Genomic DNA, 17,848 nt, shown 5'->3' with positions numbered 1-17,848 from the left:
ATATGCCCACTTACCACGTTTTCGCAATAGCACTTTTTTTTAGGGAATGTTTTTCAAATAACACGACGGTCCCCGAAATAACACGAAAATAATCACGTGGCGGACTACTTTGCGCGGCAGTATAAGTTGGTGAAAACAGCAGTAATATGCACGAGCGGATGAATACACGTGGTCACCGTGCTTCTCTGCTCACTCACATGTTTATCTTTGTGTTTTAAAAAACCGCGGAGACTTGTGTTACTAGATATCTAATGTTGATGTTGACAACCCAGCACCAATAAAAAATGGACTTTGCCACCACCACCACGTGAAACACAGCCCCCAACTTTTCTATTATTTTAATAGGAAAATTGATACACACCCCATAGCACATTTTCGCTTAGCACAAATATTTTCAGAAACGCGCCTATAGTGTTAAATGAGGAATACGACAGCCAGATTTGCACAACCTTATACCGGAAACCTACCGACCATCATACTTACCTACATGCCTCTAGCTTCCATCCTGGGCATATTATCCGATCGATTGTTTCCAGCCAGGCCCTAAGATACAACCGGATTTGCTCCAATCCCACAGACAGAGACAAACACCTACAGGGTCTCTATCAGGCATTCTTAAAACTGAAATACCCACCCAGGGAAGTGAAAAGAACAGATTGACAGAGCCAGACATCGGCTTCTTGAAAATCGGCCTAACAAACAAAGAAAACAGAACACCACTACTCATCACCTGCAGCCTAGTCATCACCTACAGCCCCAACTTAACCACCCTCCAGGGCATCATTAACAATCTACAACCTATTCTGGAAAACAACCCCTCACTCTCACAGGCCTTGGGGGACAGGCCAATCCTCGCCTACAGACAACCTCCCCCCACCAACCTGAAACAGATTATTTGCAGCAACCACATAGCACACCTCAAACATACTCACACAAGAGCCAGCTGGTGCCAACTGTCCACACATCTATACAAGCGACATCATCACAAGACTCAACCACATAAGCCACCACATCAGGGGCTTGTACAAGTGCACATCTGCTAATGTGATATATGCCATCAAGTACCAGCAACGTCCCCCTGCCATAGATGTTGGCCAAACTGGACGGGGGCTTAATGCACACAACTCAGATATTCGAAATGGTAACTCACAGAAACCTGTAAGAGAACATTGTAACTTGCCCCACGCTCATTAATGGATTTAAAGGTGGCCATTCTCTTACAAAGTAATTTCAGAAATCAATCAGACAGTCTGCGGAACAGGCCTTCATATGTAAATGTGCCACTGTCTCTCATGGCTTGAAAAAAAAGACATAATGGCCCATCCAGTTCATATTCGACACCCAACTGATATCCAAAGCTAAATATCAGACACCTACAGCCCACTCTATTAGCCTCATTTAGAACAGACACTTTAATTGACATGGGGATTTTTCCTCCTCCTCTCCCCTCTTTTTCTGCTCTTTATTTGAAGCTCTGTGCTTCTTGTTCCATATCTGTCATCTGAAGAACTGGGTTGTGCCCACGAAAGCTCGTGATCAGGGCTCGCCAAACCGCGGCAACCCCCGCTCACCAGCCGCGCTGTCCGGTGATCTGCACATGCGCAGATCGTTCTGCACATGCGCAGATGGCCAGAACCCAGCTCTTCCGGGTTACAATCTACTCGCCACGGACAAGTAGATTGTATAATTTGTCAAGCCCTGCTCATGATAGTATCTATATATTTTTGGTTAGTCTCTAAGGGTATGTCTACACTACCTTCCTAGTTCGAACTAGGAGGGTAATGTAGGCATACCGCATTTGCAAAGGAAGCCCGGGATTTGAATTTCCCGGGCTTCATTTGCATAAGCAGGGAGCCGCCATTTTTAAAACCCCGCTGGTTCGAACCCCGTGCAGCGTGGCTACATGGGGCTCAAACTAGGTAGTTCAAACTAGGCTTCCTATTCCGAACTACTGATACACCTCGTTCGGAATAGGAAGCCTAGTTCGAATTACCTAGTTCGAGCCCCATGTAGCCGTGCTGCATGGGGTTCGAACCAGCGGGGTTTTAAAAATGGCGGCTCCCCGCTTATGCAAATGAAGCCCGGGAAATTCAAATCCCGGGCTTCATTTGCAAGTGCGGTATGCCTACATTACCCTCCTAGTTCGAACTAGCGGGGTAGTGTAGACATACCCTCAGATGCTACAGGACCATTCTTGGCATTTAAGTTTTTTTAGTTACCGACTAACACGGCTACCCCGCTGAGACTTTTGAACACATGAGAACTAGGAGTCATTCAATGAAATTAATAGGCAGCAAATTTAAAACAAACAAAAGAAAGTATTTCTTCACGGTCAACTAGAGGAACTCTGGGCCAGAGGCTATTGTAAAGGCCAAAACTAGAAGTGTTTAAAAAAGAACTAGATCAGTTCATGGAGAAGAGGTCCCTCAGTCGCTATTAGTCACTGTGGCCAGATATCCAACACCGTGTTCTGCACGTCCTTCGCCTCTGTTTGCCAGAGCCTGGGAAAGGGTGATGGGGTGAATCACGCAATGATTGCTGTTGTGTGCATTTCCTCTGGGACACCTGGTACTGGCCACTGTCAGAAGACAGGACTTTGGGCTAAATGGATCTTTGGTCTAACCCAATCTGGCTGTTCTGAGGTTCTTAAACTAATGGGTTGCAATGGTAGAAAAAAAATGGTGTGTCTGGAAACTGTAGGTACTGGGGGTACCTAGAAATGTGTTTTGTGTGTGTGTGTTTTTAAAAAAGGGTACTTTATAAAAAAAAAGTTTGAGAAACACTGGCCTAGATGGACATTTGATCTGACCCAGTCTGGCTGTTCTGAGGTTCTTACATAGAACCCAGATGTATCTGCCCCTGCTGCAACCCACTAGTCCCTACTGCCCTCCCTGACCTGCTATAGAGCCTGGGAACTTTCATGGGGTTCCTCCCCTCCGCAGAGTTGGTAAAACAGTACGACTATATTTTGCAATTTGAAACCCAGCAGTATCCCATAAGTGACTTGCCACAAGGAGTTAGAACATGTTGTACAGCTAAGTGGGTCTAATATTTGTGTCTCCTTTATATGGGAGGTAGACACAAGGTTCCAGTCAGCTGCCTGCTCAGTTATCAGCCAGGAAACTAGAGATGTCAAGGGCTAACTAGTCCCCAGAATCATGATTAAATTTGCCCCCCCCCCCCATCAAAATCTGAAATGGCGCAGCTAATGCAGCCATTAAGCTCTACGTCTGCACTGTGAAGTTATTTGGGATACCGCTGGTATCTTGAAATGGCTATTCTGCGTCTTAAGAGCAAGCTCTTTATATCGAAATATAACGGGCTTCCTATTCCGACGTCCCTGTGAACCTCGTTGCACGAGGATTAAAGGACACTTGAAACATCTGAAAGCATACAGATGTGCTCGCCTCATCCAAAGAATGAAAAGACTTGGACATTTTCAGCTTAGAAAATAGGAGCCCAAGAGGGGATATGATAGAGGTGTATAAAATCATGCCTGGGGTGGAAAAAGTGAATGAGGAAAAATTATTAACTGGCTCCCGCAATATAAGAACTAGGGGTCACTAAATGAAATGAATAGGTAGCAGATGTAAAACAAACAAAAGGAAGTTTTGCTTCACGCAGTGCACAGTCAACCTGTGGAACTCCTCGCCAGAGGATGATGAAAAGACTAGGGTTCAAAAAAGACCTAGATACATTCATGGAGGTTAAGTCCATCAATGGCTATTAGTCAGGATGGGTAGGAATGGTGCCCCCAGCCTCTGTTTGTCTGATCCCCTGTTGTGTTCCCTCTCTCCGGAGCACCTGGCATTGGCTACTGCTGGCAGACAGGACACTAGGTTGGCTGGACCTTTGGTCTGACCCAGTCTGGCCGTTCTTATGACATCACTTTATCATCCTCCTGCTGCTTTCAGACTCTTCCACAAATCGTTCCAGTGTCTTCAGAGGCATCTAATATGGGCTGGCTGTTCCTGTCTTTGAATATGGGGAACAAAGAGGATGTGGGAAATTCTAGACCAAAGTTTGCCCTTCTCGAGTCCCCGGGGACCTCCCCCGTCCTTTGTGAGCTCTTTGAAAGCATGAGTAGTTCTGAGATTGGCTTGGCTACTTCCCAAAGATCTGGGGGTGGATTTCACCAGGCTCTGTGCATTTGAACTCATCTAACTTGTTCGGTCTCCTTGGCTTCTGCCCTTTCCTTTAGCTGCGGGACCATCACCGAACCCAGACCCGGATCCCTCAGCACCATCTGCTGCAGTGGGCTGGAGGGCCGCTACGTCACCATCGTCATCCCGGGCAGGGCGGAGTATCTCAACCTGTGTGAGGTCGAGGTTCTATCTCAGGGCTGTGTCCCACCACCAGAAGGTAAGGAGCCGGCACAATGTGAACGGGACCCTGTTCCCTTTCCCGGTATATACCCCAGTCTCTTGAGGCAGCAGAAGCCCTGGCAGACGCTTCCCTTCGCACTGCTCACCTGGGCGTGGGCTGCAGCTGGCAGCGGCAGGCGGGAGTGGGGGATCCATGTGAACATCGTGCCCCATCCCTGCTAGGGGAGCAGCTCCAGCTGGGTATGAGACATGGTGGCCTGAGAGAGGCACCAAGCCCCAAGAGACCCCAGCGCCAAGCGTTGTCACTCCCCTCCCCCGGGTCCCTGGCTCCCCCGGTGAACCTGGCTCTCAGGCCGCGCCTGGTTTGCGTGTCACCTCTGGGAAGCAGCTCTGGCTCCGTGTGGGCGACAGGGCGTCTAGAACCCCTGTCCAGTGGCACAGGGCAGGTCCCACCTCCCCTCTTCTCTCCCTCGGAGTCCAGCTTTTAACTTGGCGCTGGGACGTCCGGCCACGCAGTCGTCCACGTTGGCGAACACGACTGGACAAGCCGTGGCTGGTAGGGCCGTGGATGGAAAACGTGATGGGCTGTGGGAACAAGACTCCTGCAGCCAAACTCATCGCGACATGGAGCCCTGGTGGAACGTGGACTTGGGCGGCCGGCATTACATCTCCGTGGTGATCGTGAAGCACTTGGAAGACGAGTGCTGCGGGGAGAGACTGAAGGGGGCCGAGATCCACGTGGGAGACTCCCTGGTGAACCACGGCAAGAACAACCCCCTGTGAGTTGCTTCTCCCTTGTCTGCAACGAGATGAGTCCTCCCGGCGCGGGCACAGGGGCTGGGTCTCATAGCCAGCCAGGGCTTCCCCTCCGAGCTGCCTGGGGCCACGAGTGCTTTGCTGGTGGTGCAGAGGCCTCGCCACAAGTGGGCCTGGGTGGGTGTGGCCCATCCGTTTGGCCTGCAGGCCCTCCCAAACCTGCGCTGCAACAAGTCACTGGGGGTACATGACACCCGATCTGCCCCAAGGTTCATCCCCACTCTACCCCACCCCCTCTGCCCTCTTCCTACTCCTGCCCTGCTGCTTCCTGCCCCGTTCCACCCCGTTCCCTGGATGTGTCCTTCCCCCCTCCACCTCTTTCTGCCTCCGCTTCCTCTCGTGGGCAGCAGGTGAACTGGCTGTAGGGGGAGAGGGTCCAGAAATTGGGGAGGGTCCAGAGAAGAGAAACAAGAATGATGAAAGGTCTAGAGAACATGACCTATGAGGGAAGGCTGAAGGAATTGGGCTTGTTTGGTTTAGAAAAGAGAAGATTGAGGGGGGACATGAGAGCGGCTTTCAGGTATTTAAAAGGGTGTCACAAGGAGGAGGGAGAAAACTTGTTCATCTTGGCCTCTGGGGGTACAACAAGAAGCAATGGGCTTAAACTGCAGCAAGGGAGGTTTAGGTTGGACATTAGGAAAAAGTTCCTAACTGTCAGGGTGGTTAAACACTGGAATAAATTACTCAGGGAGGTTGTGGAATCCCCATCTCTGGAGAGATTTAAGAGCAGGTTAGATAAATGTCTATCAGGGATGGTCTAGACATGAGGGCAGGGGACTGGACTCGATGACCGCTCGAGGTCCCTTCCAGTCCTAGTATTCTATGATCTTCCACGTCTATTTCCCTCCTTCTCCCTCGTTATCTTTTCTTCATCCCAACCTTGGTGCCCATGTCTGGAGATGAATACATTTGCTCACCTTCAGTGTTAGTTTGATGCTATGAGCTGCCTCCCTCTTAAAATAAGGGATAAAGGATCTTTCGGAAAAGGCTTTATTTTCCGAAAGATCCGCGTCTAGACTGGCGCTTTTTCCCTACAAAGCTCCGTGCCGAAAAAAAGCGGCAGCCATTTTTATGCTAATGAAGCGGGGGAGATTTAAATCCCCGCTTCATTAGCAATTGCGATACGTCTAATTTGCATCTCTTTTACAAAAAAGGGATGCCATCTAGACGTAGCCACAGTGTTTGGCAAGTCAAAGATAACTTTTTTGCGTTACTTATTCTTTTATCTGCTCTGCTTTCCTTTTCCAACACTGAGCTCCAGACCGCATCTTTTTATCTGCTGTGGTGTTAATTTTCTGAAAAATAACTGTTTCACCTAAATGATCAAAATACACAGGGCTCGACAAACCACTATTTCTACTCGCTCATGGCAAGTAGATTTCAGCTGGTCGCTCCATGTGCCCCGTTCACCGGTGCTGCGCACATGAGCAGTGCCGGTCTGGCGCATGCGCGATGCTGGGCTGGCGAGTTTGTCAAGCCCTGAAAATAGAGAACAATGGTAGTAATGTAGAAAGGTGAGAAAGGGACGGGTGCCTACTCTTTATTTCCGAGATATACTCTGTGGCTATGTCTACACTACAGAGTTTTTGCAGAAAAACTTGTGGAGCAGCTACACCTCAAGCGTGTTTTTGCGCAAAAAAATCAAAAGAAGAGAGGGAGTTTTGCTCAAGAGTTATTCCTTTCTATGAGGCATAACTCCGTTTGGCTAAAGCGCTCTTCCACAAACGGTATGTGTGGATGGAGAGCTGCCTCTTTTTGCGCAAAAAACCCCTATTGAAAGAAGCACAGGTGCCCTGGTGGCCATTCTGTGGATAGCGGTCAGCGCTTTCTTTCGAGAGAGCGTCCCTGCAGTCTGGATGTTCTCTTGTGCAAAAGAGCATCACTTTTTCGATGTGCTTTTGCAGTGTGGACATGCTCCTGCACAAGAAGATTTTGTGGAAGATCTCTTCCACAAAAAGCTTCTTGCGCAAGAAGCCTGCAGTGTAGACATAGCCTGTTTGTATGCCTGTTTGTCTGTGTCTCTGTCCTCCAGCTGGGGGACATGCACCCCTCCCCTGGTTGTGCCCACTGGAGCTACAGCAGCCATGGACACTTCTCTCCTGACCCACGCTGCAGCAGTGAGAGAGAGCTGGGGATGGCCTTTCTCCCCAGGGTAGCCTGAATACTGAATCCCTCATCCCCAGCCCAGAGCAACGATTTAAATGAAGAAAAAAAAACCTCTTGAGTTAAGAACCCCAGCAACACCGGGTAAATCTTCTAGTTGATATACATTTTCAAAAAGAGAAAAAAATTCATATCCATCTAATTTAGTGCTACTTGACAACTGTTGCCCTACGTGACTGCCTAGATCGCCTACATAGTCGGGCCGGCCTTGTACCTGATAGTAATTTAATCTAGACAATCTTCCCTTATTTTCTTTATGAGAAGAAAGAGTCACATGCGAGTCTCTCCGAAGCCTTATTAAATAAATTCCTATCACATCTACCACTTCCCTCTGTCCATTAGGCCGGTTAATCTGTTAAAGAAGAACATTAGATTGGAATGGCATGAGCTGTTCTTCGCAAATCCACATTAGCTATGGCATATCACTTCATCCTCCTCCCGCTGCTTTCACACTGTTCCATAATGTGTTCCAGTGTCTTCTGAGGTATCAAAATTGCACTGATTAGCTTAGAATTCGCCACGTCTTTCTTCCCTGTTTTTCAAAGACAGGTACAATGTTTGCTCTTCTCTAGTCTTCTAGGACTGCACCCGTCTTTCTGCATTAATAGTTCTGAGATTGGTTCAGCAAGTTGCTTAAGTTCTGAAGGGTGAATTTCATCAGGCACTTTAGATTTGAATACATGAGGGCAGGGGAGTGGACTCGATGACCTCTCGAGGTCCCTTCCAGTCCTAAGTATTCTATGATTCTCATGTTTGATTTTCTTGACTTCTGCTTTTTTCTATAGCTGTGGGACCATCACCTACACCAAACCCGGATCCCTCAGCATCATCTGCTGCAACGGGCTGGAGGGCCGCTACGTCACCATCGTCATCCCGGGCAGAAAGGAGTATCTGACCCTGTGTGAGGTCGAGGTTCTATCTCAGGGCTGTGACCCAATACCAGAAGGTAGGGAGCTGGCAGAACACGAATGGGACCCTTTCCAATTATACCCCAGTCCCTCGTGTGCCAAACTCGACCTAGTGAGACAGTAGAAACCCTGGGAGCCTCGTTCCTTCCCATGCTGATGGGGGCTTGGGCTGCAGCTGGCAGGGGCAGGTGAGGGAGGCTCCATGTGAACAACAAAGGAGGATCCCGATTCAGATGGGGAAGGCAGGGCGAACAACTGATTATCTGAGGTGTTTGTACTCTAATGCAAGAAGCCTGGGCAACAAACAGGAAGAATTCGAAGCCTTGGCCCAGTCAAAGAACTATGATTTGATTGGAATAACGGAGACTTGGTGGGATGACTCGCATGACTGGAGCGCTGTCATGGAAGGGTATGAATTGTTCAGGAAGAACAGGCGGGGGAGAAAAGGAGGAGGAGTTGCACTATATGTAAGAGAGCAGTAGGACTGCTCAGAGCTCCAGTATATAGAGGGAGAAAAGTCTGTTGAGAGTCTCTGGGTTAAGTTTAGAGGTGGAAGCAATGGGGGTGCTGTTGTGGTCAGTGTCTGCTATAGACCGGATCAGGTGGATGAGGAAGATGAGGCTTTCTTCGGACAACTGAGAGAAGCTTCCGGATCGCAGGCCCTGGTTCTCGTGGGGGACTTTAATCACCCTGACATCTGTTGGGAAGCCAATACGGCAGGACACAGACAATCCAGGAAGTTCTGGGAGAATGTTGGGGATAACTTCTAGGTACAAGTGCTGAAGGATCCGACCAGGGGCCGTGCACAGCTTGACCTTCTGCTCACAAACAGGGAGGAACTAATAGGGGAAGTGGAGGTGGGTGACAACCTGGGAAGCAGTGATCATGAGATGGTAGATTTCAGGATCCTGACCAAAGGAAAAAAGGAACGTAGCAATATACACACCTTGGACTTCAGAAAAGCAGATTTCGACTCCCTCAAACAACTAATGAGAAGGATTCCCTGGGATGCTAACATGGAGGAGAAAGGAGTCCAGGAGAGCTGGCAGTATTTTAAAGAAGCCTTATTAAAGGCACAGAAAGAAACCATCCCAATGCGCAGTAAGAAAAGCAAATATAGTAGGCGACCAGATTGGCTTACTGGGGACATGCTTGGTGACCTTAAGCACAAAAAGGAAGCTTACAAGGAGTGAAAACTTGGACAGATGACTAGGGAGGAGTATAAATATATTGCTCGAGAATGCAGGGGATTTATCAGGAAGGCAAAAGCGCAATTGGAATTACAGCTGGCAAGGAATGGGAAGGGGAACAAGAAAGGTTTCTACAGGCATGTTCGCAAGAAGAGGGTGATCAGGGAGGGGTGGGGCCCTTACTGGATGAGGGATGTAACCTAGTGACAGATGATGTGGGAACAGCTGAAGTACTCAATGCTTTCTTTCCTTGTGTCTTCACAGACCCGTTCAACTCCCTGACTACTGAACTAGGCAACGCAATATGGCAAGGAGGTGGACATCCCTAGGTGGGAAAACAAGAGGTTAGGAACTATTTGGAAAAGCTAAACATACACAAATCCATGGGTCCAGATTTAATGCATCCGAGGGGACTGAGGGAGTTGGCAAATGTCATTGCAGAGCCTTTGGCCTTTATCTTTGAAAATTTATGGAAATCGGGAGAGGTCCCAGATGATTGGAAAAAGGCAAATGTAGGGCCCATCCTTAAAAAAGAGAAGGACGATCCAGGGAACTACAGACCAGTCAGGCTTACCTCAGTCCCTGGAAAAATAATGGAGGGGATCCTCAAAGAATCCATTTTGAAGCACTTGGAAGAGGGGAAAGTGATCAGGAATAGTCAGCATGGATTCACAAAAGGCAAGTCGTACCTGACCAACCTGACTAGCTTCTATGATGAGGTAACTGGCTCCGTGGACATGGGGAAGGCAGTGGATGTGATATACCTTGACTTTAGCAATGCTTTTGATATGGTCTTCCACAATATTCTTGCCAGCAAGTTAAGGGAATATGGGTTGGATAAATGGACTGTAAGATGGATAGAAAGCTGGCTAGACTGTCGGGTCCAGCGGGTTGTGATCGATGGCTCCATGTCAGGTTCGTGGTCGGTTTTTAGCGGAGTGCCCCAAGGATCGGTTCTAGGGCCGGTTTTGTTCAACATCTTTATGAATGACCTGGATCAAGGGATGGATCGCACCCCCAGCAAGTTCGCAGATAACACTAAGCTAAGGGGAGAGCTAGATATGCTGGAGGGCAGGGATCGGGTCCAGAGTGACCTGGACAGATTAGAGGATTGGGCCAAAAGAAATCTGATAAGGTTCAACAAGGACAAGTGCAGAGTCCTGCGCTTGGGATGGAAGAATCCCAGACTTTGGTACAGGCTGGGGACCGACTGGCTAAGTAATAGTTCAGCAGAAAAGGACCTGAGGATTAAACTGGATGAGAAGCTGGATAGGAGTCAACAGGGCGCCCTTGTAGCCAAGAAGGCTAATGGCATATTAGGTGCATTAGGAGGCGAATTGCCAGCAGATCTAGAGAAGTGATTATTCCCCTTTCTTCGGCTCTTGTGAGGCCACATCTGGAGTATTGTGTCCAGTTCTGGGCCCCCCACTACAAAAAGGATGTGGCTGCATTGGAGAGGGTCCAGCGGAGGACGACCAAAATGATTAGGGGGCTGGAGCACATGACCTATGAGGAGAGACTGAGGGATTTGGGTTTGTTTAGTCTGCAGAAGAGAAGAGTGAGGGGGGATTTGAGAGAAGCCTTCAACTTCCTGAAGGGAGGTTCCAAAGAGGATAGAGAGAGGCTGTTCTCAGTAGTGACAGGTGGCAGAACACGGAGCAATGGGCTCAAGTTGCGGTGGGAGAGGTCCAGGTTGGATATTAGGAACAACTATTTCCCTAGGAGGGTGGTGAAGCACTGGAATGGGTTACCTAGGGAAGTAGTGGAGTCTCCATCCCTAGAGGTGTTTAAGTCGCAGCTTGACAAAGCTCTGGCTGGGTTGATTTAATTGGTGTTGGTCCTGCCTAGAGCAGGGGGCTGGACTTGATGACCCTCTGAGGTCTCTTCCAGCTCTCTGGTTCTATGATTCTAACGGCCGTCCGGCCGGCTCTGGTATTTTCTTTTGAAAGGACAAAACCGTTCCATAGGTCACCACAGCGATTAGTAGCAATAGAGGAGAGATTGAAAGGGCTTCCTGTCCCTGCTCAAAGGATCTCATTCTGGATCACTTCTTGCATACGATCATGCCACAACCTTCTCCAAAACGTACTGTCCACTCCCCAGGGGCCCAAGCCTCCTCGGCGACCTTCTTAGCTCAAAGGACATGCAGTGACTTGGTCACGTGGCCCACCTTCTCCTAGACTCATAGAACGCTCGAACTGCAAGGGACTCAAGAGATTCTTGAGTCCAGCTTCCTGCTCTCATGGCAGGACCAACCACCGTCTAGATCAGAGTTTCTCAACCAGTGGTGTGAGTACCCTTAGGGGTACACAAGAGGGCTGTGTCTAGACTGCATCCCTTTTCCGTAAAAGGGATGCAAATTAGACACATCGCAATTGCAAATGAAGCGGGGATTTAAATCCCCCCGCTTCATTTGCATAAACATGGCTGCCGCTTTTTTCCGGCTCGGAGCTTTGCCGGAAAAAAGCGCTCGTCTAGACGCGGATCTTTCGGAAAATAAAGCCTTTTCCGAAAGATCCCTTATTCCTTATTTTAAGAGGAATAAGGGATCTTTCGGAAAAGGCTTTATTTTCTGAAAGATCCGTGTCTAGACCGGCGTTTTTTTCCGGCAAAGCTCTGAGCCGGAAAAAAGCGGCAGCCACGTTTATGCAAATGAAGCAGGGGGGATTTAAATCCCCGCTTCATTTGCAATTGCAATGTGTCTAATTTGCATCCCTTTTACGGAAAAGGGATGCAGTCTACACACAGCCGAGAAGTCTGGGAGGTACGTCAACACAACCGAAATTTGGAGAAAACTAAATTTTTGTTTTAAATTTACAGCGTTTTATTATTTTTGTACTTTTTACATACAAAAAATTCATTGCCTGCCCAGTTAAGATTTTTATCTAACCTGCTCTTAAAAAAGCTAGCTAATTTATTCCAGCTAATCTATTCCAGTGTTTAACCACCCTGACAATGAGGAAGACTTTCCTAATGTCCAACCTTAAACCTCCCTTGCTGCAATTTAAGCCCATTGCTGCTTCTTCTCTCATCAGAGGTTAAGGAGGGAAAAAATTCTCCCTCTTCCTCGTGACACCCTGTTAGATACTTGAAAACCGCTCTCATGTCTCGTGTCAGTTTTCTCTTTTTCTGAACTAAACAAGCCCAGTTCCTTCAGCCTTCCCTCATAAGTCATGTTCACTAGACCTTCAATCATTTTTGTTGCTCTTCTCTGGACCGTCTCCATTGTCACCGAATCTTTCTCGAAATGCGGTGCCCAGAACTGGACACAATGCTCCAACTGAGACCTAATCAGCGCAGAGCGGAAGAATGACTTCTCCTGTCTTGCTCACGACACTCCTGTTCATGCATCCCAGAATCATGGTTTTTTGCAGCAATGTCACACTGTTGACTCATATTGAACTTGTCGTCCAATAGGACCCCTAGATCCCTTTCTGCTGGACTCCTTCCAGGACAGTCACTTCCCATTTTTTGTGTGTGCAACTGATTGTTCCTTCCTCAGCAGTTTCCTTATTTAATTTCATCCTATTTACCTCACACCATTGTTCCAGGTTGTCCAGACCGTTTTGAATAGTAATCTGATCCTCCAGAGCACTTGTAACCCCTCCCGCTTTGGGCTCATCCACAAACTGTATAAGCATCCTCTCTATGCCGTTATCTAAAGTGTTGATGAAGATATTGAACAGAATCGGTGCCAAAACTGATCCCTGCACAACCCCACCACTTATGCCCTTCCAGCATGACTGTGAACCATTGATAATTACACTCAGAATAGTTCTCCAACCAGCTATGCACCCACTTTATAGTGGAACCCTCCCAGGTTGGGTTGTCTCAAATGGTTTGCTCCAGACGAGGTATACCATGTCTACTGCTTCCCCCTTACCCACAAGGCTTGTTACCATGTCAAAGAAAGCTAGCAGGCTGGTTGGACATGATCTGTTCTTTACAAATCCATTCTGATTGTTACTTATTGCCTTGTTATCTTCCAGATGTTTGCTGACGAATACCTTAATTATTTGCTCCATTGTCTTTTCTGGCACAGAAGTTAAACAGGCTGGTCTGTCGTTTCCTGGTGTGTTCTTATTTCCCTTTTTATAGCTGGGCACTAGATTTGCCCTTTTCCAGTCTTCTGGAGTCTCTCCTGTCTTCCATGACTTTTTGAAGATGATAGCTAAAGGCTCAGATACGTCCTCTGTCAGCTACTTGAGTATTCTAGGATGCATTTCAACAGCCCCTAATAATTTCTAAACATCTAACTTTCCTAAGTAATTTTAACTTCTTCTTTTCCTATTTTAACTTCTGAATCTACCTCCTTTTCTCCAGCGTACACTATTGTAGGCACCCAATCACCGCCAACCTTTTTCATGAAAACTGACACAAAGAAATCATTCTGCACCTCAGCCATTTCCACACTTACACTGTCATTGGGTGGTGATGGGGGACTTCAACTATCCAGACATATGTTGGGAAACTAACACAGCGAGGCACAGGCTATCCAATAAGTTTCTGGACTGCATTGGAGACAACTTTCTGTTTCAGAAGTTTGAAAAAGCTACCAGAGGAGAAGCTGTTCTGGATTTGGTTTTAACAAATAGGGAGGAACTAGTTGAGAACTTGAAAGTGGAAGACAGTATAGGGGAAAGTGATCATGAAATAATAGAGTTCATGATCTTAAGGAAAAGTAGAAGGGAGACCAGCACAATTGAGGTAATGGATTTCAGGAAGGAAGATTTTGATAAGCTCAGAGAACTTGTAGGTAAGGTCCCATGGGAAGCAAGACTGAAGGGAAAAACAACTGAGGAGAGTTGGAAGTATTTCAAAGGGACGTTGTTAAGGGCCCAAAAGCAAACAATTCCGCTGTGTAGGAAAGATAGAAAGTATGGCAAAAGACAAGCTTGGCTTAACAAGGAGATCTTGCATGATCTCAAAATAAAAAAGGAGTCATATAAAAAATGGAAACTAGGACAAATTACAAAGGATGAATATAGGCAAGCAACACGGGAATGCAGGGGCAAGATTAGAAAGGCAAAGGCACAAAATGAGATCAAACTAGCTACAGGCATAAAGGGAAACAAGAAGACCTTTTATAAATACATTAAAAGGAAGAAGAGGACCAAGGACAGGGTAGGCCCACTGCTTAGTGAGGAGGGAGAAGCAGTAACAGGGAACTTGGAAATGGCAGAGATGCTCAATGACTTCTTTGTTTCGGTCTTCACCGAGAAGTCTGGAGGTGTGCCTAACGTAGTGAATACAAGCAGAGAGAGGGTAAGTTTAGAAGATAGGATACACAAAGAACAAGTTAAAAATCACTTAGGAAAGTTAGATGTCAGCAAGTCACCAGGTCCTGATGAAATGCATCCCAGGATACTCAAGGAGCTGATAGAGGAGGTATCTGAGCCTTTACCTATGATCTTTGAAAAATCATGGCAGACAGGGGAGATTCCAGAAGACTGGAAAAGGGCAAATATTGTGCCCATCTATAAAAAGGGGAATAAGAACAACCCAGGAAACTATAGACCGGTCAGTTTAACGTCTGTCCCAGGGAAGATAATGGAGCAGGTAATTAAGGAAATCATATGCAAACACTTGGAAGGTAATAAAGTGTTAGGGAATAGCCAGCATGGGTTTGTGAAGAACAAGTCATGCCAAACTAATCTGATAGCTTTCTTTGATAGGATAACGAGCCTTGTGGATAAGGGAGAAGCGGTGGATGTCATATACCTAGACTTTAGTAAGGCATTTGATACGGTCTCGCATGATATTCTTATTGATAAACTAGGCAAATATAACTTAGATAGGGCCACGATAAGGTGGGTGCATAATTGGCTGGATAACCGTAGTCAGAGAGTTGTTGTTAACGGTTCTAAATCCTGCTGGAAAGGGATAACAAGTGGAGTTCCTCAAGGGTCTGTTTTGGGACCCGTACTGTTCAATATCTTCATCAATGATGTAGATATTGGGATAGAGAGTACGCTTATTAAGTTTGCAGATGATACCAAACTGGGTGGGGTTGCGACTTCTTTGGAGGATAGGGACATAATTCAAAATGACCTTAGCAAGTTAGAGAAATGGTCAGAGGTAAACAGGATGAGGTTTAAGAAAGAGAAATGCAAAGTGCTCCACTTAGGAAGGAACAATCAGTTCCATACATACAAGATGGGAAGCGACTGTCTAGGAAGGAGCATGGCGGAAAGGGATCTAGGGGTCATAGTGGACCACAAGTTGAATATGAGTCAGCAGTGTGATGCTGTTGCAAAAAAAGCAAATATGATTCTAGGTTGTATCAACAGGTGTGTTGTAAGCAAAACTCGTGAAGTCATTCTGCCGCTCTACTCTGCACTAGTTAGGCCTCAGCTGGAGTACTGTGTCCAGTTCTGGGCGCCACATTTCAAGAAAGATGTGGAGAAATTGGAAAGGGTACAGAGAAGAGCGACAAGAATGATTAAAGGTCTAGAGAACATGACCTATGAAGCCAGGCTTCATGAACTGGGCTTGTTTAGTTTGGAAAAAAGAAGATTAAGGGGGGACATGATAGCGGTTTTCAAATATCTAAAAGGGTGTCACAAGGAGGAAGGAGAAAATTTGTTCCTCTTGGTTTCTGAGGACAGGACAAGGAGTAATGGGCTTAAAGTGCAGCAAGGGAGGTTTAGATTGGACATTAGGAAAAAATTCCTAACTGTCAGGGTGGTCAAATATTGGAATCAGTTGCCAAGGGAGGTGGTGGAATCTCCCTCTCTGGAGATATTTAAGAACAGGTTGGATAGACATCTGTCAGGGATGGTGTAGACGGAGCTTGGTCCTGCCTTGAGCGCGGGGGGCTGGACTCGATGACCTCTCGAGGTCCCTTCCAGTCCTATTATTCTATGATTCTATGTCATGTGTAACACATCTCGAAGAACAGGCATTGTGAGAGGTAGGTCATCAGTTTTTTCTACCCTGAACCCATAATTTCCATGTGGGCTGCAGTGTCTCCGTTAGGTGGATATCCAGCCTTGATCTAAAGCCTGCAAAGGAAAGAGAATCCACCATGGCCCTCAGTGATCTGCTCCAGCAGTTAATGACCCGATAAAATGCACGTCTTATTCCTCGTCTGCATCGGGTGGTGACGGGAATAGGGACACGCTGTCTGGGTTCATTATCACTCCGTGCTTTGCCCTCTGCAGGCTCAGAGTTAAAGGGCCGTCAGTCCTGCTGCCAACTCGCCTGGGCTCCCTAATCTCAGCCTCTCCCTCTTGTCTTCTGCTCTTTGCAGCTGCGGGACTATCACTGACACCGTTCCGAGATCCTTAGCTGAACGGCCGTTACGTCAGCATCACCAGCCCCTGCAGGGTGGAGCACCTCACCCTGTGGCACCAGCTGGAGGTGAGCGCTTGGAAGCGGGAGTGACAGTCCATGAGTGGGGGAAGCACCTCTCCTTGCGCTGGGGGCAGGGGCAGGGGGGTGTGGAATGAGCACATGTCCCTTAATAAACTTCTCTGGTCCCTGCCTGCATCTCTCCGGTCCATTGTCTCTGTTCCCCAGGTCTCCCCTCCCCTTCCTGCCCCCATGGATAACACGGTTCTGATCCCACGGAGCCAGAGAGGCCGCGGCTCCAAACCCCAGATGGCTTTGAGTTAATCCAGCTCTTCTGCTTCCAGCCCTTCCCATGCCCACTGCCCTGGCCCCAGCCTGCTCCCCTGCCTGAGTACAACCCATCGCTGCATCCCCTGCCCCTCCTCCCAACCTGGGCTGACCCTCCCATTCTCTATTCCCCCCTCAATGCAAGGATCCTTAACAGCTTTCCCCCAAACCCCAGCTTGCTGGTGGCCCTGCAGTGGCTGCCAGCCCTGGGCCCTCAGCAGGATGGGGCTGGCTTTGGGCAGTCCGTCCATGAACTCTGCGGCTGCTCAGCCCTTTCTGGCATGCCTGGCCCTGAGGCTGGAAGAGCACAGCTGACTGCTGAGATGGGGCCAGATTCCAGGCTGGTGTGCCCCCCTCACAGTGGCACGGGGATTGCAGATGCTCGTGAATTTCACCGCTGTCCTGCGCGCAGTGAACACGGGCCGGGCAGCGTGACCTGAGCCTGGGCCACGAGGTGGCTCTTCATGTGTGGAGGAGAATGGCCACGGTCCAGCAGTAACAGGCTGATGTGTGTCTGCTGTCACCACCCTGGTATCCTGCCCCTGCTCTGCCGATGACCCTCGACCCTGCCCCGCCACCGCCCGCTCTTCCTTGGAGCCGTGTTCCCTGAGCAGACACCACGCCGGGGTCCGCTGTGGGCAAATGGCCAAAGGAAACATTAGCTGTTCGCATTCCCAGATCGGCTGCTCGCCATCGCGGGGGACACTCTGCACGAATTTATCCAGCTCAGTGTTGAAGCCAGGAAGGTCTTTTGTCCCCACTGCTACCCTACAAGGCAGTTTGGAATTTCACTCCTCTGATGGTTAGAAACCCTCCCCTCATTTCC

At 48.2% G+C, this 17,848-nt stretch overlaps 1 protein-coding gene across 1 annotated transcript in view; it reads left to right on the top strand.

Moving 5' to 3' along the window:
* The window catches only part of LOC112547121 (uncharacterized), a 54,359-nt gene extending 37,492 nt beyond the window's left edge, over nucleotides 1–16,867 (top strand). Inside the window, exons 14-18 of the mRNA XM_075919947.1 lie at nucleotides 4,202–4,362; nucleotides 4,807–5,104; nucleotides 8,090–8,250; nucleotides 9,667–9,746; nucleotides 16,655–16,867. Coding sequence (XP_075776062.1) covers nucleotides 4,202–4,362; nucleotides 4,807–5,104; nucleotides 8,090–8,250; nucleotides 9,667–9,731 — 685 coding nt within the window. The 3' untranslated portion in view covers nucleotides 9,732–9,746; nucleotides 16,655–16,867. The remainder of the gene's footprint in view (nucleotides 1–4,201; nucleotides 4,363–4,806; nucleotides 5,105–8,089; nucleotides 8,251–9,666; nucleotides 9,747–16,654) is intronic.
* Nucleotides 16,868–17,848: the final 981 nt, after the last annotated feature.

The sequence above is a fragment of the Pelodiscus sinensis genome, chromosome 2 (assembly GCF_049634645.1).
Source record: "Pelodiscus sinensis isolate JC-2024 chromosome 2, ASM4963464v1, whole genome shotgun sequence".
NCBI lineage: Eukaryota > Metazoa > Chordata > Testudines > Trionychidae > Pelodiscus > Pelodiscus sinensis.
The sequence above is the reverse complement of the archived record's forward strand: the minus strand, read 5'-3'. Positions and strand labels throughout refer to the sequence as shown.